Consider the following 23,280-nt stretch of genomic DNA (forward strand, 5'->3'; position numbering starts at 1 on the left):
AGATGCTGGGGGCTGATCTCTGGTAATATGGAGATGCTGGTGGCTGATCTCTGGTAATATGGAGATGCTGGGGGCTGATCTCTGGTAATATGGAGATGCTGGGGGCTGATCTCTGGTAATATGGAGATGCTGGGGGCTGATCTCTGGTAATATGGAGATGCTGGAGGCTGATCTCTGGTAATATGGAGATGCTGGAGGCTGATCTCTGGTAATATGGAGATGCTGGAGGCTGATCTCTGGTAATATGGAGATGCTGGAGGCTGATCTCTGGTAATATGGAGATGCTGGAGGCTGATCTCTGGTAATATGGAGATGCTGGAGGCTGATCTCTGGTAATATGGAGATGCTGGGGCTGATCTCTGGTAATATGGAGATGCTGGAGGCTGATCTCTGGTAATATGGAGATGCTGGGGGCTGATCTCTGGTAATATGGAGATGCTGGGGGCTGATCTCTGGTAATATGGAGATGCTGTAGGCTGATCTCTGGTAATTGGAGATGCTGTGGCTGGTGGCTGATCTCTGGTAATATGGAGATGCTTGAGGCTGATCTCTGGTAATATAGAGATGCTGGAGGCTGATCTCTGGTAATATGGAGATGCTGGAGGCTGATCTCTGGTAATATGGAGATGCTGGAGGCTGATCTCTGGTAATATGGAGATGCTGGAGGCTGATCTCTGGTAATATGGAGATGCTGGAGGCTGATTTCTGGTAATATGGAGATGCTGGAGGCTGATTTCTGGTAATATGGAGATGCTGGAGGCTGATCTCTGGTAATATGGAGATGCTGGAGGCTGATCTCTGGTAATATGGAGATGCTGGGGGCTGATCTCTGGTAATATGGAGATGCTGTAGGCTGATCTCTGGTAATTTGGAGATGCTGTGGCTGGTGGCTGATCTCTGGTAATATGGAGATGCTTGAGGCTGATCTCTGGTAATATAGAGATGCTGGAGGCTGATCTCTGGTAATATGGAGATGCTGGAGGCTGATCTCTGGTAATATGGAGATGCTGGAGGCTGATCTCTGGTAATATGGAGATGCTGGAGGCTGATCTCTGGTAATATGGAGATGCTGGAGGCTGATTTCTGGTAATATGGAGATGCTGGAGGCTGATTTCTGGTAATATGGAGATGCTGGAGGCTGATCTCTGGTAATATGGAGATGCTGGAGGCTGATCTCTGGTAATATGGAGATGCTGGGGGCTGATCTCTGGTAATATGGAGATGCTGGAGGCTGATCTCTGGTAAAATGGAGATGCTGGGGGCTGATCTCTGGTAATATGGAGATGCTGGGGGCTGATCTCTGGTAATATGGAGATGCTGGGGGCTGATCTCTGGTAATATGGAGATGCTTGAGGCTGATCTCTGGTAATATGGAGACGCTGGAGGCTGATCTCTGGTAATATGGAGATGCTGGGGGCTGATCTCTGGTAATATGGAGATGCTGGGGGCTGATCTCTGGTAATATGGAGATGCTGGAGGCTGATCTCTGGTAATATGGAGATGCTGGGGGCTGATCTCTGGTAATATGGAGATGCTGGGGGCTGATCTCTGGTAATATGGAGATGCTGGAGGCTGATCTCTGGTAATATGGAGATGCTGGGGGCTGATCTCTGGTAATATGGAGATGCTGGAGGCTGATCTCTGGTAATATGGAGATGCTGGAGGCTGATCTCTGGTAATATGGAGATGCTGGAGGCTGATCTCTGGTAATATGGAGATGCTGGAGGCTGATCTCTGGTGATATGGAGATGCTGGAGGCTGATCTCTGGTAATATGGAGATGCTGGAGGCTGATTTCTGGTAATATGGAGATGCTGGAGGCTGATTTCTGGTAATATGGAGATGCTGGAGGCTGATCTCTGGTAATATGGAGATGCTGGAGGCTGATCTCTGGTAATATGGAGATGCTGGGGGCTGATCTCTGGTAATATGGAGATGCTGTAGGCTGATCTCTGGTAATTTGGAGATGCTGTGGCTGGTGGCTGATCTCTGGTAATATGGAGATGCTTGTGGCTGATCTCTGGTAATATAGAGATGCTGGAGGCTGATCTCTGGTAATATGGAGATGCTGGAGGCTGATCTCTGGTAATATGGAGATGCTGGAGGCTGATTTCTGGTAATATGGAGATGCTGGAGGCTGATCTCTGGTAATATGGAGATGCTGGAGGCTGATTTCTGGTAATATGGAGATGCTGGAGGCTGATTTCTGGTAATATGGAGATGCTGGAGGCTGATCTCTGGTAATATGGAGATGCTGGAGGCTGATCTCTGGTAATATGGAGATGCTGGGGGCTGATCTCTGGTAATATGGAGATGCTGGAGGCTGATCTCTGGTAAAATGGAGATGCTGGGGGCTGATCTCTGGTAATATGGAGATGCTGGGGGCTGATCTCTGGTAATATGGAGATGCTGGGGGCTGATCTCTGGTAATATGGAGATGCTTGAGGCTGATCTCTGGTAATATGGAGACGCTGGAGGCTGATCTCTGGTAATATGGAGATGCTGGGGGCTGATCTCTGGTAATATGGAGATGCTGGGGGCTGATCTCTGGTAATATGGAGATGCTGGAGGCTGATCTCTGGTAATATGGAGATGCTGGGGGCTGATCTCTGGTAATATGGAGATGCTGGGGGCTGATCTCTGGTAATATGGAGATGCTGGAGGCTGATCTCTGGTAATATGGAGATGCTGGGGGCTGATCTCTGGTAATATGGAGATGCTGGAGGCTGATCTCTGGTAATATGGAGATGCTGGAGGCTGATCTCTGGTAATATGGAGATGCTGGAGGCTGATCTCTGGTAATATGGAGATGCTGGAGGCTGATCTCTGGTAATATGGAGATGCTGGGGGCTGATCTCTGGTAATATGGAGATGCTTGAGGCTGATCTCTGGTAATATGGAGACGCTGGAGGCTGATCTCTGGTAATATGGAGATGCTGGGGGCTGATCTCTGGTAATATGGAGATGCTGGGGGCTGATCTCTGGTAATATGGAGATGCTGGAGGCTGATCTCTGGTAATATGGAGATGCTGGGGGCTGATCTCTGGTAATATGGAGATGCTGGGGGCTGATCTCTGGTAATATGGAGATGCTGGAGGCTGATCTCTGGTAATATGGAGATGCTGGGGGCTGATCTCTGGTAATATGGAGATGCTGGAGGCTGATCTCTGGTAATATGGAGATGCTGGTAGGCTGATCTCTGGTAATATGGAGATGCTGGAGGCTGATCTCTGGTAATATTGAGATGCTGGCGGCTGATCTCTGGTAATATGGAGATGCTGGAGGCTGATCTCTGGTAATATGGAGATGCTGGGAGGCTGATCTCTGGTAATATGGAGATGCTGGAGGCTGATCTCTGGTAATATGGAGATGCTGGGGGCTGATCTCTGGTAATATGGAGATGCTGGAGGCTGATCTCTGGTAATATGGAGATGCTGGGGGGCTGATCTCTGGTAATATGGAGATGCTGGAGGCTGATCTCTGGTAATATGGAGATGCTGGAGGCTGATCTCTGGTAATATGGAGATGCTGGAGGCTGATCTCTGGTAATATGGAGATGCTGGGGGCTGATCTCTGGTAATATGGAGATGCTGGAGGCTGATCTCTGGTAATATGGAGATGCTGGAGGCTGATCTCTGGTAATATGGAGATGCTGGAGGCTGATCTCTGGTAATATGGAGATGCTGGAGGCTGATCTCTGGTAATATGGAGATGCTGGGGGCTTATCTCTGGTAATATGGAGATGCTGGAGGCTGATCTCTGGTAATATGGAGATGCTGGGGGCTGATCTCTGGTAATATGGAGATGCTGGAGGCTGATCTCTGGTAATATGGAGATGCTGGGGGCTGATCTGAGGCAATGGGGCTCTTATGTGAGGTCTGATATTGGGGGTCTGATCTGAGGTCTTATTAACGTTGGGGGTCTGGTTACTGGTCTGACCTGAGTTCTAATGAAAAATATTTTTTTCTTATTGTCCTTCTCTAAAACCTTGGGCGAAAAATACGGTGATTAGCGACTTCTTAATGCCACTTTTTAGGTGCAAGGGAGAGGATAAATCTTCCCCTTTGTGTTAGAGAAGAATCCAGTTTTGTTATTTCTGGACTTCGTTGGGGCGACCTGTACAGTGGCTGCTGTGAATTATTTTTTATTGCTTCTGTGCTAGAAATGTGATTAATTCCTGGAAATCGGAGGACAAGGTTAGCGCACTAAAGGGGTTTAGTTAAAGGGCTCGTCTGAGATCATTACAAATCTGGGACAACATCCTAAAATAAAAAATGCTGATATCCTCTCTCTTTGCTGTGTGGTGCTGGTCCGGTCCTCTTACTGCAGTGGTGATGTGTCAGTACAGCGCCGCTGCAGCCAATCACTGGCCGCAGCACGTCCCCGCTGCATTAGTAAGCAAGCAGTGGCAGGAGGACCGGACTGGCACCACAGGCAACGGAGCTGAGGTGGGAGTGTAATGTTTTTTATTTTAGGTTTTTAATTAGACTTGAGAACCCCTTTAATTTGCATTTATGTTTAAAATGTATCACTGTAGGTAATCAACTTTTTAAAGTGGTTATCCAGGAAATAACGATGACCTATCCTCGGGAGGGGTCGTCATTACCGGATTGACGGGCGTCTGAGTCCCAGCACCCCAGCCGGTCCAGTGAATAACACAAGTCATTTTGAAGAGGAAGCAGTGCTTGCACAAACACAGCTGCCCCTTTGATTGGCTGATCGGCAGGGGCGCCAGGAGTCCGAGCTCTACCGATCTGATATTGATGACCTATCCGTCAGTTTTAAGCCACTGCACAATCGCTTTACTTCACCATGATCAGTCCTGCCATGCAGTAGGTCTGGCCTAATTGGGTTGATCATGGGGACTAGAGAGGAGCAAATTTCTGATTTTAACATTTTGTTCACACTTCATTTGGTGGTAAAAGGTGAATTGCGTTATGGATTACATTACCACGGGCCATAACGCAATTCTATGACGGAATGCATAACGGAATGCCTTTAGAGGCATAATAGAAGTCTATGGGCTGCCAAACGGATCCGTCCCATTTCCGTTATGCAGGGGAGTCCTTTGAAGGCATCCCGTTATGCATTCCGTCATAGAATGGCGTTATGGTCCGTGGTAACGACGTGCTCTATAAAAATGTCACATCATCTACCACCTCAGGTGAATGGCACCTTACATCACTAAAAGTGTAATACCAAGCGATGAAAAAATCCTGTGTACCCCAAAATTATTTCATTCTCACTCCCAATAATGGTCTTCCATACATCTTCATTATTGGTGACTGCTCCTGATGAAGGGGGATTAATGTACCCCCGAAACGCCTTGAGCCCGACCTGTGTTACCAATGGAAGTCCCAGCTGTGGACACTACGAGCCATCCAGGCGAGGGAGGTTGGATTTGTGGGGGTCTTGAGTTTTATCCCACAAAACACCTCCCCGGTGAAGTGAGTCTTTGATCACCATTTGTATCATATTGTGTTCATTCTATTATTTTCAGTGACACTTCCTACGGACTGTAGGTGGGTTTATAATAAGTGGTACATATAGCTCTATCCATGCTTTTATTGCCCTCCGCTAGTCCTACCGTCAGTGGATTGGCGCCTTTACTGTGGTTATCTTCTCCCTTTTCCTCTCCTATCACAGTCAGGTATGTAGTAGTGCACTCCACATATACAACCACTGCCGGCAGCCTATCCGCTCTATGCTATAGTCACCATCCTTCCTTCCTTTGGTGCCCTGCCGTTATTCTTTCACCTTTTGGAGACACATCCAAGAGGTTCCTTGACTGACACTCTGTTTTGGGAATTTTTTCCTCACCCCTGTTCCAGGGACCATAACATGTTTACTCTTCCCGCTCGCTCAGCCGTATGAGGGCTTGTTTTTTGCAGGACAAGTTGCACTTTCTAATTTCATCATACATGATGTGGTGGGGAGCTGGAAAGGAATTCCAAATGGGGGGAACCTGGAGTAAAAAAACACAATTCCCCAACAGATACCAGATGTGAAGAGTTTTTCTTGAGTTTTAATACAAAAAAAAACTGGGAAAAAATAACTTTTTTTCTATTTGTGGCCATATTCTGACCCTATAGCTGCAGTTATGTGTTTTGCGGGGCAGTCCGGATTGTATCCGCAATTGTAGGAGATGAATACAAATTGTTCCCACTAATGTATTACCTTGTGTCCTCTGGAATACTATCCTTCTCTGAGTGCGAACGGCTCTTGGAAACGGTGACAAATGTCACTTAGGCTACTTTCACACTGGCGTTTTCTGCGGATCCATCATGGACCTGCAATAATACAACCGCCTGCATCCGTCATGTAATGAACTTCATGTCAATGGAGGACGGATCCGTTCCCTTTGACTTACATTGTGGGCCAGGACGGATCCGTTTTGGAGCGCTGAGCCCATGACGGACCTCACAAACAGGAAGCCAAAACGCCAGTGTGAGAGTAGCCTTATCCTAGATGGATATGTTTCCGTTATACAATGGTTAAGACTTATTGGCAGAAACCAGAGAATCCTTTAGGTGTTGAAGCGACTGCAGAAATGTTAGAACTGAAGCACCACCTTAGAGCCACTTCTAAAGTGTATTAACCCTTTTGCTACCACTGCCGTACGAGTACGGAGGTGGAGCGATAGGCAAACATGGCGTGCAGCGGGCGTCATGGCCGGCAGGACTCTGCTGTTTCAATTAAAGGCTTTAGATGCCGTGATCAAGTGAGATTGCGGCATCTAAATGCGCAACCGGCATCGCCTGTGGCCAATGGGGAGGCTGGTAATTGATTTGAATAGGCTCAGTCTAAAGAGGCTGAGAACATTCAGAGTGCAATTCCTGTTTTGGCCACCAGGTGACAGGCCAACATAAGAAATGAGCAATTCTCAATAATAAGTCCAGTTTAAAAATACGGGATTGTTCAAAAACTAGATGTTGTCGGCTCATATATGGGCTTCAAAATCAGTCCAAATTTTTCTGAACTGTTAAATATATAAAAGAAATAATAAAATAACCAAGTTTAAATCACCCCCCCTTTCCGTATAAAAAAATATAAACCTCATAGTTATCACCGTGACCTAAAACGCCCGTACTATTATTACTAATATTGTTATCAGTGATAGTATTCTCTGTGTAAGTGTGTATACAGAGATAGCTGTCAGACCATGATATCTGTACACAGGGAGGTGTTATCAGTGATAGTATTCTCTGTGTAAGTGTGTATACAGAGATAGCTGTCAGTCACTGATATCTGTACACAGGGGAGGTGTTATCAGTGATAGTATGCTCTGTGTAAGTGTGTATACAGAGATCTGTCAGTCCCTGATATCTGTACACAGGGAGGTGTTATCAGTGATGGTATTCTCTGTGTAAGTGTGTATACAGAGATAGCTGTCAGACCGTGATATCTGTACACAGGGAGGTGTTATCAGTGATAGTAATCTCTGTGTAAGTGTGTATACAGAGATAGCTGTCAGTCCCTGATATCTGTACACAGGGAGATGTTATCAGTGATGGTATTCTCTGTGTAAGTGTGTATACAGAGATATCTGTCAGTCACTGATATCTGTACACAGGGAGGTGTTATCAGTGATAGTATTCTCTTTGTAAGTGTGTATACAGAGATAGCTGTCAGTCACTGATATCTGTACACAGGGGAGGTGTTATCAGTGATGGTATTCTCTGTGTAAGTGTGTATACAGAGACAGCTGTCAGTCACTGATATCTGTACACAGGGGAGGTGTTAGCAGTGATGGTATTCTCTGTGTAAGTGTGTATACAGAGATATCTGTCAGTCACTGATATCTATACACAGGGAGGTGTTATCAGTGATGGTATTCTCTGTGTAAGTGTGTATACAGAGATAGCTGTCAGACCGTGATATCTGTACACAGGGAGGTGTTATCAGTGATAGCATTCTTTGTGTAAGTGTGTATACAGAAATAGCAGTCAGTCACTGGTATCTGTACACAGGGGAGGTGTTATCAGTGATGGTAATCTCTGTGTAAGTGTGTATGCAGAGATAGCTGTCAGTCCCTGATATCTGTACACAGGGGAGGTGTTATCAGTGATAGTAATCTCTGTGTAAGTGTGTATACAGAGATAGCTGTCAGTCACTGGTATCTGTAAACAGGGAGGTGTTATCAGTGATGGTATTCTCTGTGTAAGTGTGTATACAGAGATAGCTGTCAGTCACTGATATCTGTACACAGGGGAGGTGTTATCAGTGATAGTGTTCTCTGTGTAAGTGTGTATACAGAGATAGCTGTCAGTCCCTGATATCTGTACACAGGGTGGTGTTATCACTGATAGTATTCTCTGTGTAAGTGTGTATACAGAGATAGCTGTCAGTCCCTGATATCTGTACACAGGGAGATGTTATCAGTGATGGTATTCTCTGTGTAAGTGTGTATACAGAGATAGCTGTCAGTCACTGATATCTGTACACAGGGAGGTGTTATCAGTGATAGTAATCTCTGTGTAAGTGTGTATACAGAGATCTGTCAGTCCCTGATATCTGTACACAGGGGAGGTGTTATCAGTGATAGTATGCTCTGTGTAAGTGTGTATACAGAGATCTGTCAGTCCCTGATATCTGTACACAGGGAGGTGTTATCAGTGATGGTATTCTCTGTGTAAGTGTGTATACAGAGATAGCTGTCAGACCATGATATCTGTACACAGGGAGGTGTTATCAGTGATAGTATTCTCTGTGTAAGTGTGTATACAGAGATATCTGTCAGTCACTGGTATCTGTACACAGGGAGGTGTTATCAGTGATGGTATTCTCTTTGTAAGTGTGTATACAGAGATAGCTGTCAGTCACTGTACACAGGGAGGTGTTATCAGTGATAGTAATCTCTGTGTAAGTGTGTATACTGAGATCTGTCAATCCCTGATATCTGTACACAGGGGAGGTGTTATCAGTGATAGTATGCTCTGTGTAAGTGTGTATACAGAGATCTGTCAGTCCCTGATATCTTTACACAGGAAGGTGTTATCAGTGATAGTATTCTCTGTGTAAGTGTGTATACAGGGATATCTGTCAGTCCCTGATATCTGTACACAGGGAGGTGTTATCAGTGATGTTATTCTCTGTGTAAGTGTGTATACAGAAATAGCTGTCAGTCACTGATATCTGTACACAGGGAGGTGTTAGCAGTAATTGTATTCTCTGTGTAAGTGTGTATACAGAGATAGCTGTCAGTCACTGATTTCTGTACACAGGGGAGGTGTTAGCAGTAATTGATGGTAATCTCTGTGTAAGTGTCACGAGGGTGTCAAGAACCACGCCTGACTCCGTTATACCCAGGGTCAGGAAGTCGCAGCCGTTGGCTGCGCGCTCTATGTAGTAAGATAGGGCTGTTTCCTCATGGTAGCTTTCTGGGTTTGCTTTGCAACCCTTTTTGGCTCACTCAGGGATCCGTAGCTCCTTCTCCTCAGCTGTTCCTTGTCCAGTACTCCCAACCTTCTTATATTCCCCTCTCCCACTTCTTTGGTTGCCAAATCTAGAGCTTCCTGCCTGGACTTCTATACTGACCCACTGGAGCTGAGTTGCTGCGTTCTCTGGTTGTTGGTCCAGAACGTTTCCCTCCGGATCCCGGTTGGACCTTTGTGGTCTGCTGTGGTCGCCCACCTGGGTTTGTCTGTATTGTCTGTCCTCTCCCTGGTGTTTCCCTCTTAGTGTCAGTGGTGCGGACTAGCGATCCCACCGGCCCGTTCACTATCTAGGGCTCATTTTAGGGAAAGCCAGGGTTTAGGCACGTGATCGCCGCACGGGTGAGGAACCCGTCTAGGGACGTCAGGGCAGTCAGGTGCCAGCCGCAAGGTGAGTCAGGGGTCACCACCTTTCCCTCTCCCTTGGGCAGGGCTTTCCCTTTTCCCTCCCTTTGCGTGGCGCCGGTCATTACATTATATCTGGCCCTTATTTTGTGTAGGTAAAAAAATATATATATTTTTTTTTTACCTACTTAGAATCCAGTATGGATCCAATTGCTGCTCTGTCCAAGCAATTTCATGGCCTGTCTTTGGAGGTGGCAGGATTGAAGGCGTCGGTCCTCCAGCAACAGCAGCAATTACAACTGACCGCAAGCCCAGCGGTTGCTACTGGTAAATAGGTTGTTGCGTAACCAAAGGTTACTCTCCCTGACAGATTTTCTGGGGGAAGGGACAAGTTTGTGACATTCTGTGAGGCCTGTAAATTATACTTTAAACTGCGCCCTTACTCCTCTGGTAATGAAGAACAGCAGGTGGGGGTTGTTATTTCCCTGCTGCAGGGGGACCCGCAGTCCTGGGCGTTCTCTTTACCCACTGATTCCCAGGCTCTTCGGTCAGTGGATGAGTTTTTCGGGGCCTTGGGTCTCATATATGACGACCCTGACCGAGTCGCACTGGCTGAATCAAGATTACGGAGACTCCTACAAGGAGAGCGGCCAGTAGAGGAGTATTGCTCTGACTTCCGTAGGTGGGCTACGGATACCTAATGGAACGACCCGGCTCTCAGGAGTCAGTTGTGCTCTGGGTTATCCGAAAGGGTTAAGGACGCCCTTGCATTTTATGAGACCCCCTTTTCCCTTGATGCGGTTATGTCCCTTTCTATCCGAATTGATAGACGCCTTAGGGACAGATTGAAAGACCCGGAGCAATTGGTAACCCCTCCCAAGCAGTAGTTAGTCTGTACGGACTTAGGCCTCTTTCACACTTGCGTTGTCCGGATCCGGCGTGTACTCCACTTGCCGGAATTACACGCCGGATCCGGAAAAACGCAAGTGTACTGAAAGCATTTGAAGACGGATCCGTCTTCAAAATGCTTTCAGTGTTACTATGGCAGCCAGGACGCTATTAAAGTCCTGGTTGCCATAGTAGTAGTGGGGAGCGGGGGAGCGGTATACTTACCATCCGTGCGGCTCCCGGGGTGCTCCAGAGTGACGTCAGAGCGCCCCATGCGCATGGATGACGTGTCCATGTGATCATGTGATCCATGCGCTTGGGGCGCCCTGACGTCACTCTGGAGCGCCCCGGGAGCCGCACGGATGGTAAGTATGCTGCTCCCCGCTCCCCACTGCACTTTACCATGGCTGCCAGGACTTTAGCGTCCCGGCAGCCATGGTAACCATTGAGAAAAAGCTAAACGTCGCATCCGGCAATGCGCCGAAACGACGTTTAGCTTAAGGCCGGATCAATGCCTTTCAATGGCCATTCATTCCGGATCCGGCCTTGCGGCAAGTGTTCCGGATTTTTGGCCGGAGCAAAAAGCGCAGCATGCTGCGCTATTTGCTGCGGCCAAAAAACGTTCCGTTCCGGAACGGAAGACATCCTGATGCATCCTGAAGGACGGACTGTCCATTCAGAATGCATTAGGAAAATCCTGATCAGTATTCTTCCGGCTTAGAGCCCCGACGACGGAACTCTATGCCGGAAGACTATAACGCAAGTGTGAAAGAGGCCTTAGACGAGCCTATGCAGCTAGGAGGAACCACTCGTCAGGTCCGTCCTCCTGAGGTTTGCCATAGGCGTGTTTTTTTTTTTTTTTGTGGGGAGAGGGGTCATTTCATTAATGTCTGTCCTTCTTTCCTCAGAAACAAAAAGACCGTCGGAAAACTACTAACCCCAGGCTGTGTGGAGGATGTCAGCCGGGGGGTATATGTTTCCTCCATACGTACATCGCAATTTGTGTTGCCAGCGGTTATTGTTTTTGGTATTAAGACAGAGACTATTTCTTTCTTTCTAGACAGTGGAGCAGGGGTAAATTTGATAGATGCCCATTTTGCCCGCACTTTGGGTTTCTCTCTCTGTACGCTACAGAGACCTGTTCCCATATTCGCTATTGATTCTGCTCCTCTGTCTCAGAGAAACCTCACCCACATTGTTCATAATTTACACCTTCGGGTAGGGGACCACCATAACGAGATGCTTTCATGTTATGTTCTGGAGGGGCTTCCCGCTCCGGTAGTGCTGGGCCTTCCCTGGTTGGTAGAGCACAATCCAGTGGGGGATTGGCAGGCCAGGGAGATATTGGAGTGGAGTGAGCATTGCAGAGAAAATTGCTTAAATAGCAATTGCTTAGTCGCCTCCATAACTACCCTACCTACATTTATTTCGGATTTTGAGGACGTTTTTTCTGAAAAGGGTTGTCAGAAGTTACCACCTCATCGTCCTTATGATTGCCCGGTTAACCTTATTCCCGGCGCAAAATTACCCAAGACCAGGTTGTATAATCTTTCGGGTCCGGAGAGACAAGCCATGAAAGATTATATCTCCGAGAGTCTGGCTAAGGGACACATCAGACCCTCTTCTTCACCCGTGGCTGCAGGGTTTTTCTCCGTTAAAAAGAAAGATGGGGGTCTGCGTCCTTACCTAGATTTCCGTGAGCTAAACCGGATAACCATCCGAGACCCATACCCTCTTCCTCTCATTCCTGACCTGTTTAATCAGATTGCGGGTGCTAGGTGGTTCTCCAAACTCGATCTTAGGGGGGCCTACAATCTGATTCGTATCAAGGAGGGGGATGAGTGGAAGACAGATTTTAACACCCCTGAGGGGCATTATGAAAATTTAGTCATGCCTTTTGGTCTGACCAATGCCCCTGCCGTCTTTCAACATTTCGTTAATGACATTTTTAGTCATCTAATCGGCAGGTTTGTGGTAATATACCTAGAGGATATTTTAATTTATTCGTCTGATCTGAAAACACATGAGGGGCATGTCAGACAAGCTCTGCAGGTCCTACGGACGAATAAATTATATGCTAAAATTGAAAAATGTGTCTTCGCCGTTCAGGAGATACAATTCCTTGGTTATTTTTTATCTGCTTCAGGTTTCCGTATGGATCCTAGGAAGGTCCAGGCAATTTTAGATTGGGATCTTCCTGAGAACCTCAAAGCACTGCAACGGTTCTTGGGCTTCGCAAATTTCTATAGGAAATTCATTAAAAATTATTCAGTGATCGTTAAACCCCTTACTGACAGGACTAGGAAGGGGACTGATTTTTCTAAATGGTCTGACGCCGCTAAAGTTGCTTTTTCCTCTCTAAAAGAGAGGTTTACCTCGGCACCTGTTATAATTCAACCTGATGTCTCCCAGCCTTTTATTGTTGAAGTCGATGCGTCAGAGGTGGGAGTGGGGGCTGTGCTGTCTCAGGGTCCGTCTCCTGGCAAATGGCGTCCTTGTGCTTTCTTTTCTAAAAAAACTATCTGCAGCAGAAAAGAACTATGATATTGGCAATAGGGAACTATTAGCTATTAAACTAGCGTTTGAAGAATGGCGTCACTTTTTAGAGGGGGCAGTCCACCCCGTCACTGTGATTACGGACCACAAAAATCTTCTGTACCTCGAATCAGCTAAGCACATCACCCCTAGACAAGCTAGGTGGTCGCTATTTTTTTACCAGGTTTAACTTTGTTATTACCTATCGTCCTGGGGCAAAAAATACCAAGGCTGATGCACTATCTCGTTCTTTCCCTTGAGGGGGTAATGTGAGTGATCCGGTACCCATTCTTCAAAGATGAGTGGTTGTCTCTGCTGTACACTTTGTTCTGGAGGGGAAGGTGTTAGAGGCCCAGGGGGACGCCCCGGTCTCTTGCCCCTCAGAGAAATTGTTTGTACCGTTGAACCTGCGTTTCAAATTATTAAAGGAACATCATAATTCGGCACTTGCTGGGCACCCGGGTAGTAAAGCAACCTTGGAGCTATTGTCTCGTCGTTTTTGGTGGCCAAGGTTGCGTCAGGATGTATTGGATTTTGTGTCTTCTTGTTCTAACTGTGCGCGCGCAAAAGTTTTGCATACACGTCCTGCAGGGTCTCTATTACCACTCGGCATTCCCAATAGACCATGGACACATCTGTGTAACGGACCGTTTCAGCAGACAAGGGGTTAAAATCCGTTTAGGCGATATGCCCCTTTCCGAGAGACAGGCACAGCTACTGCAGAACACCAACCTCCCGAACTGGATACAAAATAGCACTCCAAACTGGAACCTCACAAATAGCTGTCAGCAGACGAACAGGAAAAGGATCCAATCAGCTTACACTCCTGGCAATCAGTCTCTAACAGCATACAGGGAATCCCCCCAATAACGAGACAAGGCTCCGTCTTGAGGGTCAGCAGTGATCTGACATAGTACTGCCCACAGGGTTTTGAAATCCAACCAATCAGTAATTCACAACACGCACAATGTAAATACAGCAACCAATCGTTCCCGCCCCCTAGAGGACCAGAAGGGAGACTGCGACACAGGACAGATACAACATATCCCCACAATGCATCATGGTTTCCTCCTCTCTACCTGGGAGACGACCGAAGACAATCCAATTATCTCTCAGGACAAAGGGGAGATCGCCAATACACATGTGGAGACAACAGGACAGACATCACCATTTAAACACACAATGGGACAATAGAACCACACCCAGCATATTCCTCCCAAGCTGACAAGTTACACTTATTATAAGTTGTTACAACTTTGTGAGGTTACATTGTCCATACATATAACTTACATCAATTTAAACAGTATAACTTGGGGGACAAACCTATCCAAAATTCCCTGGAATAGGTTCAGGGGTTTAAAAGTTACTATGGGCCATAATCCTGAGGCAAGAGGCTAGCAACCAGCCCCCTCCAAAACACCGTGGCGAGGTTGGTTTCGTCACAATCTGTCAATGGATTTTATCACTGACTTACCTTTGTCTGCGGGTAAAACAGTTATTTTGGTAGTAGTAGACAGGTTTAGCAAAATTGTACACTTCATTGCGTTAACCGCACTACCTAATGCTAAGACTCTTGCTCAGGTATTCATCAGTGAAATCGTGAAGCTTCACGGGGTCCCTTCCGATGTTGTTTCGGATCGGGGTACCCAGTTTATTTCTAAATTTTGGAAAGCTTTTTGTTACGGTTTGGGGGTACACTTGTCGTTTTCCTCAGCTTTCCATCCTCAGTCGAATGGACAGACTGAGCGTACCAACCAAAACCTTGAAACATATCTAAGATGTTTTGTGTCTGAAAACCAAGAGTTGTGGTCATCATATTTACCGTTAGCCGAGTTTGCCATAAATAATCGTCGTCAGGAATCCACTGGCAAGTCACCATTTCTTGGTGCATATGGTTTTCATCCCCAATTCTGTACTTTCAAAGAGGAAGGTCTTTTGGGGTTCCCGAAGAGGAACGGTTTTCGTCATCTTTCATCGGTATGGCAGAAGGTGCAAGCTAACTTGAAAAATATGGAAGGTAAATACAAATGCATGGCTGATAAGAGACGGTCGCCAGGTCCGGACCTAGGAGTGAATGACTATGTGAGGTTGTCTACTAGGAATATTAAATTGAAGGTTCCCTCTTGGAAACTGGGTCCTAGGTTCATTGGCCCTTACAAAATTGTATCCATCATCAACCCCATGGCTTTTCGCCTGGAGCTACCTCAGACTTTTAAAATCCATAACGTCTTTCATAAGTCGTTACTCAAAAAATATGTTCCACCTCTAGAACCGTCACCGCTGCCACCCCCTCCTGTTGTTGTGGATGGTAATCTAGAGTTTCAGATATCCAAAATTGTTAATTCTCGTCGGGTCCGCTGTGGAGAGGTTACAGTCCCGAGGAAAGAATGTGGGTTCCTGCGTCTGAGGTAAACGCCGACAGGCTAGTTCAGGCTTTTCATGCCTCTCATCCTAAGAGACCTGGTCCTGAGTGTCCGGAGGCCCCTCGTAGAGAGGGGGGTACTGTCACGAGGGTGTCAAGAACCACGCCTGACTCCGTTTTACCCGGGGTCAGGAAGTCGCAGCGGTTGGCTGCTCGCTCTATGTAAGATAGGGCTGTTTCCTTATGGTAACTTTCTGGGTTTGCTTTGCAATCCTTTTTGGCTCACTCAGGGATCCGTAGCTCCTTCTCCTCAGCTGTTCCTTGTCTAGCACTCCCAACCTCCTTATATTCCCCTCTCCCACTTCTCTGGTTGCCAGATATAGAGCTTCCTGCCTGGACTTCTATACTGACCCACTGGAGCTGTGTTGCTGCGTTCTCAGGTTGTTGGTCCAGAACGTTTCCCTCCGGATCCCTGTTGGACCTTTGGGGTCTGCTGTGGTCGCCCACCTGGGTTTATGTGTTTGTCTGTATTGTCTGTCCTCTCCCTGGTGTTTCCCTCTTAGTGTCAGTGGTGCGGACTAGCGATCCCACCTGCCCGTTCACTATCTAGGGCTCATTTTAGGGAAAGCCAGGGTTTAGGCACGTGATCGCCGCACGGGTGAGGAACCCGTCTAGGGACGTCAGGGCAGTCAGGTGCCAGCCGCAAGGTGAGTCAGGGGTCACCACCTTTCCCTCTCCCTTGGGCAGGGCCTTCCCTTTTCTCTCCCTGTGCGTGACGCCGGTCATTACAGTAAGTGTGTATACAGAGATAGCTGTCAGTCATTGTACACAGGGGAGGTGTTAGCAATAATTGATGGTAATCTCTGTGTAAATGTGTATACAGAAATAGCTGTCAGTCACTGATATCTGTACACAGGGGAGGTGTTAGCAGTAATTGATGGTAATCTCTGTGTAAGTGTGTATACAGAAATAGCTGTCAGTCCCTGATATCTGTACACAGGGGAGGTGTTATCAGTGATAGTAATCTCTGTGTAAGTGTGTATACAGAGATAGCTGTCAGTCCCTGATATCTGTACACAGGGGAGGTGTTATCAGTGATAGTAATCTCTGTGTAAGTGTGTATACAGAGATAGCTGTCAGTCACTGATATCTGTACACAGGGAGCTGTTATCAGTGATTGATGGTATTTTCTATTTAAGTGTGTATACAGAGATAGCGGTCAGTCACTGGTATCTGTACACAGGGGAGGTGTTATCAGTGATAGTATTCTCTGTGTAAGTGTGTATACAGAGATAGCTGTCAGTCACTGATATCTGTACACAGGGAGGTGTTATCAGTGATGGTAATCTCTGTGTAAGTGTGTATACAGAGATAGCTGTCAGTCACTGATATATGTACACAGGGAGGTGTTATCAGTGATAGTAATCTCTGTGTAAGTGTGTATACAGAGATAGCTGTCAGTCACTGATATCTGTACACAGGGGAGGTGTTATCAGTGATAGTATTCTTTGTGTAAGTGTGTATACAGAGATATCTGTCAGTCCCTGATATCTGTACACAGGGGAGGTGTTATCAGTGATAGTATTCTCTGTGTAAGTGTGTATACAGAGATAGCTGTCAGTCCCTGATATCTGTACACAGGGGAGGTGTTATCAGTGATAGTATTCTCTGTGTAAGTGTGTATACAGAGATAGCTGTCAGTCCCTGATATCTGTACACAGGGGAGGTGTTATCAGTGATAGTATTCTCTGTGTAAGTGTGTATACAGAGATAGCTGTCAGTCCCTGATATCTGTACACAGGGAGGTGTTATCAGTGATAGTATTCTCTGTGTAAGTGTGTATACAGAGATAGCTGTCAGTCCCTGATATCTGTACACAGGGGAGGTGTTATCAGTGATAGTATTCTCTGTGTAAGTGTGTATACAGAGATAGCTGTCAGTCCCTGATATCTGTACACAGGGGAGGTGTTATCAGTAAGTCATAGCATTCTCTGTGTAAGTCTGTAAACCTACACTTCAGTCTTGGCATTATATGTTCATATGCAACATTTTCTTCATTTTTAAGGTAAGACCAAATGCTCTTCTGCTAAATCTGTTACAATCTGGTGGTGCCAAGAAGGAAACCTTTACAATGAAAGAGGTGGGTGCAAAATCCCTGATGATGATGTATGATGCTGTGATATTCTGGATGCTGGTTATTGCTGTGTCTTTGTACTTGCTCTGTAGGTAATTCACCATCTTGGTCAGTACATTATGGCCAAGCAGTTGTATGACAAGAAGCAGCAGCACATTGTCCACTGCTCTAATGATCCTCTCGGAGAACTATTTGGGGTACAGAGCTTCTCTGTTAAAGAACCCAGGTAACTGATGGGCTTCTAACAATCAATGTTTGATGTCATTTTCCAGAAGGGATTTTTTCAGTCTGTAGAATAAAATTGACCCCAATATTATTTTGGGTGTCCTGTTATCTTCCTTTACCCCCTTCCACTTAAAGTGGATATCTGCTAGATTTATCTCCAGCTGACAGCTCAAGGGCAGTGTCCTTTCTGCTGCAGCTCAGGGGGCGTGTCCCTGCTCTGCGTATCACAGCTCAGGAGGCAGATGAAGGATGACACTGAGCATGTGCGACCTTCTCAGTGAGCAGGACAAAGAAATAAGAATAACAGCCGGTGGTGCTATACAAATGCATTGTATTGAGTAACTCGGGGGCTATGCTACATTGTTTATTACCTGCAATTACAATAGTATTCAGATTAGGGTTGTTTCAGGTATCCAGATATGGATATTGACATGTGCTGATACTAGCAATATCGGATCAGCGGCGGTCCTGCACCTGGCACCCCCTCTGATGAGCTGTGGCTGCGGCACTGGATTAAACTAAACAGTGTATGAATGTAGAATAAGACAGCTGTGCAGTGGGCATGCTGGGTACTGCAGTGCAGCTCCTATTCAAGTGCAGAGCTCCTGAAATACAGTGTGCAGACCCTTCTGCTTCCGCTCCGCTAATCGCTGGAGGTGCCGGACCCCACCCATCTGATACTGATGACTATCCTGAGGATACCTCATCAGTAGCCTGGACAACCCCTTTAAGTAATTGCACATCTATGTCATGATGTAATAGGTGGGCACTAGAGCTTAGTCATCCTCTTAGTACAGTACAAACAGCCTGAATAATGGGGGCCACCTGATTATTGGGGGCTCATTGGCCTTAGCTCGTATTTCGGCTGCTATATTGGGGTAAATGTACCCATGCACATTACACTAAAGTTGATCAAAATGGATGATTTCCAGAAAACAATCCGGTGAGATTTAGGTTGTGGAGGTTTCCTGTAAATGATGGAATAAATCTGGACCGTGCGGTCGGTGTTTCCTATGTTTTCCGTGTATATATTCGGACAGAGGATGAAACGCTGCACAGGTATCTGGGGTGGGATGCACGGACATGTTTATGGTATTACTGCAAATGGAGCTCGGAACCCTGTCGGAAAGTCCATCTAGATGTAAATTATCATCTCTCTGTTTCAGGAGACTGTATGCAATGATTTTCAGAAATCTGCTAACTACTGATCCAGAAGGTAACATTTTGTAGAAATAACCGTTTTAGCGCCGTGTGGCCCCAATCTTATGGGATTTCTAATGTCTGACAAGTGAGGGATGCAGTGAGAGAGTAACACCTGAAATGATTGTCTGCGATGCCAGTGTTACTATCCCCTGCGATGCTGGTGGGTGCGCCTAATCTGGGACAAGGCTCAGGCCTCATCACACATGTGGTGCCTCCTCCGGCAGTCCATGTTCCTAAACAGAAATCTTACATCTCTGGCTTCACTGACGCCTGAAAACTGGTGTAAATGAAGATAAAACCGTTACGGTTACTGTCCATGCCCCTTCCCACCCTTGCCAAGCCCCCCTCCCTTCCTGGAAACTGGTGTAAATGAAGATAAAACCGTTACGGTTGCTGCCCATGCCCCGTCCCACCCTTGCCAAGCCCCCCTCCCTTCCTGGAAACTGGTGTAAATGAAGATAAAACCGTTACGGTTGCTGTCCATGCCCCTTCCCACCCTTGCCAAGCCCCCCCTCCCTTTCTGAAAAGTGGTGAGGGTGGCCTACAAAGTGACAGATGTAACAATAAAAAAAAAAATTGCAAACACATATTGTATTTTTCGCCCCATAAGAAGCATTCCACCCCAAAAAAAGTGGGGGGGGGGGGGGGGGGGGAATGCCCCTGTGTCTTATGGGGTGAATACTAATGAGCTCTTCCATTATGGAAGCGCTCATTAGTACCGGAGGACCGGGAAGCGGTAAGGGCTCTGTACTCTGAGATGCTGAGCACAATTTAGAGGCTGATCTGGGGCAATATGGAGATGCTGGGCGCTGATGTGGGGCAATATGGGGCTGCTGGGGGCTGGTCTAAGGAAATGGGGGCTAACCTGAGAGGCAGTGGGGGCTGATTTGAGGCAAAGGGGGCTGCTGGGGGCTGATGAGAGACATGTGGCTCTTATGTGAGGTCTGATATTGTGGGTCTGATCTGAGGTCTTGTTGGGGTCTTATTAACGTTAGGGGTCTGATCGCTGGTCTGATCTGAGTTCTAAGATTTTTGTGAATCTTTCTTGCTTTATTCATTGGGGGACACAGGAGCGTGGGTATAGCTTGCTGCTGCCACTAGGAGGTGACACTAGGCTGAAAACTGTTAGCTCCTCGCCTGCCAGCTATACCCCCTCCAGTCTAGAGAGAGCATATCAGTTTGTGCTCCAGCAGTAGGAGAAGCAGAAAAACCAAACAAGAACTGCACATTGCCATAAGACCAAACACAAACAAGATCTCAACTGGCAACCCATGGACCCCACATGCCGCACTAAGAACAATGGTGGTCCCCCAATGAATAGAGTGAGAAAGAGATTTTACAGGTGAGTTCACAAAAATCTTGTTTTCTGGCTCATATCATTGGGGGACACAGGACCGTGGGATGTCCTAAAGCAGTCCCCAGGGAGGGAAGAAAACATGTCTAAAAAAAACAACTCCCTCATGGAAGTCACTACACTGCGACCTGCAAGACTCTGCGGCCGAGAGCAGCATCCGTCGAGGCCAGAGAATGCACCCGGTAAAATTTTGTGACGGTGTGTAAGGGGGACCAGGTTGCCACCTTACACAGTTGGAACGCAGAAGCGTGGTGTAGGTGAGCCCAAGAAGCCCCGACCGCCCTGGTAGAGTGAGCTGTGAACCCAGGAGGAGGTGCCTCCATGTCCTGTAATTAGTCTTGGATAATGAAGGTTTCCTGGCTCTAATCGTAGTCCTAATGACCGCATCCGAGAAACCCTTGTGTTTCAAAATTAAGGTTTCAATAGCCACGCCGTTAAACGTAGCGTATCTAAACCCTGGTGGAAGACTAGACCTTGTGAAAGGGGCCACGGTGCGTCCCCTAGAAGACGAATGAGCTCTGAATACCAGGCCCGGCGAGGCCAGTCCGGAGCAATCAGGATCGCCTTGATGTTCTCCATGCTGATTCTGCGCAGAATCTGGGGAAGGAGGGGCAATGGTGGAAAGACGTACAGGAACGAGAAGTCGTCTCATGGTGCTACAAGAGCATCCATGCCGTGTGCCTAGGGATCCCTTGCACGAGAGAAGAAGCACGGGAGCTTGCAATTGAGCCTGGACGCCATCAAGTCCACGTCTGGACATCCCCACTGGAGACAGAGAGCTTCGAACACCTCCTGATGGAGAGACCACTCCCCCGGGTCCACCGTCGTCCGGCTTAGAAAATCCGCCGTCCAATTGTCCCACTCCTGAAATGTAGACTGCAGATATCACGGAACCTGTTCTTCCGCCCACTGCAGAATCTTCACAGATTCCTTCATCACCGCCAGGCTGTGGGTCCCCCCTTGGTGGTTGATATAAGCCACCGCCGTAGCATTGTCCGATTTGTACTCGGATCGGATGGCCCTGAAGTAGGGGAGTCCAATGGCGAAGGGATAGATAAATTGCCCGGAGCTCCAAGATGTTGATGGGCAGTATGGACTCCGATTGAGACCAAATGCCCTGGACCGTCCGGGTGGCTAAGACCCCCCCACAACCGTGAAGACTGGTGTTCATTGTAACAGCCGTCCATGAGACTGGGAGAAAAGATCTCCCCATCGTCAGGTGTGCAGGAGCTATCCACCAACCGAGTGCCAACCGAACCTGCCGAGACAGGTGAATCTCCCGATCCAGCGAATCCGTAAGTTTGTCCCAGGAAACATAATGGCATGCTGAAAAGACCTGGTGTGAAACTGAGCGAATGGGACTGTCTCGAAGGAGGCCACCATCATCCCCAGTACCCGCATACAAATTCGGATTGACGTCCTGTGGCGCCGAAGTAGCAGACTCACTGACCGTTGGATGTCCAGTCTCTTGTCCTGCGGAAGGCGCACCAATGCCGTGCCCGAATCCAGCGTCATGCCGAGGAATCTGATGTGGTGAAAGGACTGAGGGAGGATTTTCGCAGATTCACTATCCAACCAAATCAGGAGAGAGTGTCCAGAGTGAGCTGAGGCTTAAAGGATGGCTTTTTTCGCTGGTCCTGTATGAGCGGTCTGGCCGCCGAGGTAGCTGCCGGACGGATGCCAGAGAACCTCCGAAAGGACTGATAACGGGAGGTCGAAGTTCTGGGACGAAAGGAACGTTTCGCCTTGGGTTGTGGAAGATGAGTGCTCTTCCCACTCGTCGTTTCCGATATGATCTCGTTGAGACGGGAACCAAAGAATCGAGCCCCATAAAACGGAGGCTAGAAAGCGAGCGCTTGGAGGAATCTGCAGCCCAAACTTTAAGCCAGAGCTCCCGGCGAATAGAGACTGCGAGAGCAGAAGAGCGCGCGACCATAGTACCAGCATCCAGAGCGGCCTCATAGAGGTACTTCCCTGCCTGAGAGATTTGGTCTGTCAAGGATTTGAGTTCCGCAATAGGGTGATCCGCTGCCAGGTCTTGGTGTAAGTGGAGGGCCCACTCCGAGACTGCCTTGGCCACCCACGCAGAGGCAAAAATGGGTCGCAGGGCAGATCCACTGGCCGTAAATAACGGTCCACCGGGTCCTGGAGAGAGGAGCCATCTGCCACCGGAATGGCCGTGTTCTTCGCTAGGCGAGCAACCGATGGGTTCACCTTCGGAGGAGAGGACCATTTCACCACGCACTCAGCTGGAAAGGGATAGAGCAGGTCCAGGCGCTTTGAAACCAGGAAGCTTAGACCTGGCTGTTCCCAAGCTTTTGCTACAACCACATAAAAATCGTCGCGCAAGGGAAAAGATTTAGGGTACTGCCTTGCACGCAAAAAAGACACCCCTGGTGGCTTGTGGAGGGAAGGTCCTCCTGTACCTGAAAAGTATCCTGGATAGCAGATACTAGACTATCCACCATGGATGCAATCTGGGAAGACTGCTCCAGATCCATTTCTGCATCCGAATCCACAATCTCCCCCTTCGACAGCGCGTTGCCCAGGAAGGACACCTGTGAATGGGAACCGGGAGGAGGTGGGGATGTTAAAGCGTCACAGGAGGAATGGCGACCTTTACAGCCGCTGGCACCGAAGTGGCAGGGGACCGGGCAGTAAAGGGCTTAGAGCTCTTGGCCCTCTTGCTGGTGGGAGGCAGGGGAGCTAGGCTGCCCTGGTCCAGTTGTCTTCTTGGGGGAGGAAAGGCGGTGGGACAACTGACATCGGCCAGCCTCCCGGGGATACAGAGCAGCATTGTA

General features: G+C 47.7%; 1 protein-coding gene across 1 annotated transcript in view; it reads left to right on the forward strand.

The window, feature by feature from the left end:
- Positions 1 to 23,280, forward strand: part of LOC122923379 (E3 ubiquitin-protein ligase Mdm2-like) — a 55,835-nt gene that overhangs the window by 19,835 nt on the left and 12,720 nt on the right. The window contains exons 4-6 of the mRNA XM_044274175.1: positions 17,629 to 17,703; positions 17,790 to 17,923; positions 19,089 to 19,138. Of these exons, the coding sequence (XP_044130110.1) occupies positions 17,629 to 17,703; positions 17,790 to 17,923; positions 19,089 to 19,138 (259 nt within the window). The remainder of the gene's footprint in view (positions 1 to 17,628; positions 17,704 to 17,789; positions 17,924 to 19,088; positions 19,139 to 23,280) is intronic.

This window comes from Bufo gargarizans, unplaced genomic scaffold, assembly GCF_014858855.1.
Source record: "Bufo gargarizans isolate SCDJY-AF-19 unplaced genomic scaffold, ASM1485885v1 original_scaffold_1533_pilon, whole genome shotgun sequence".
Classification (NCBI taxonomy): Eukaryota; Metazoa; Chordata; class Amphibia; order Anura; family Bufonidae; genus Bufo; species Bufo gargarizans.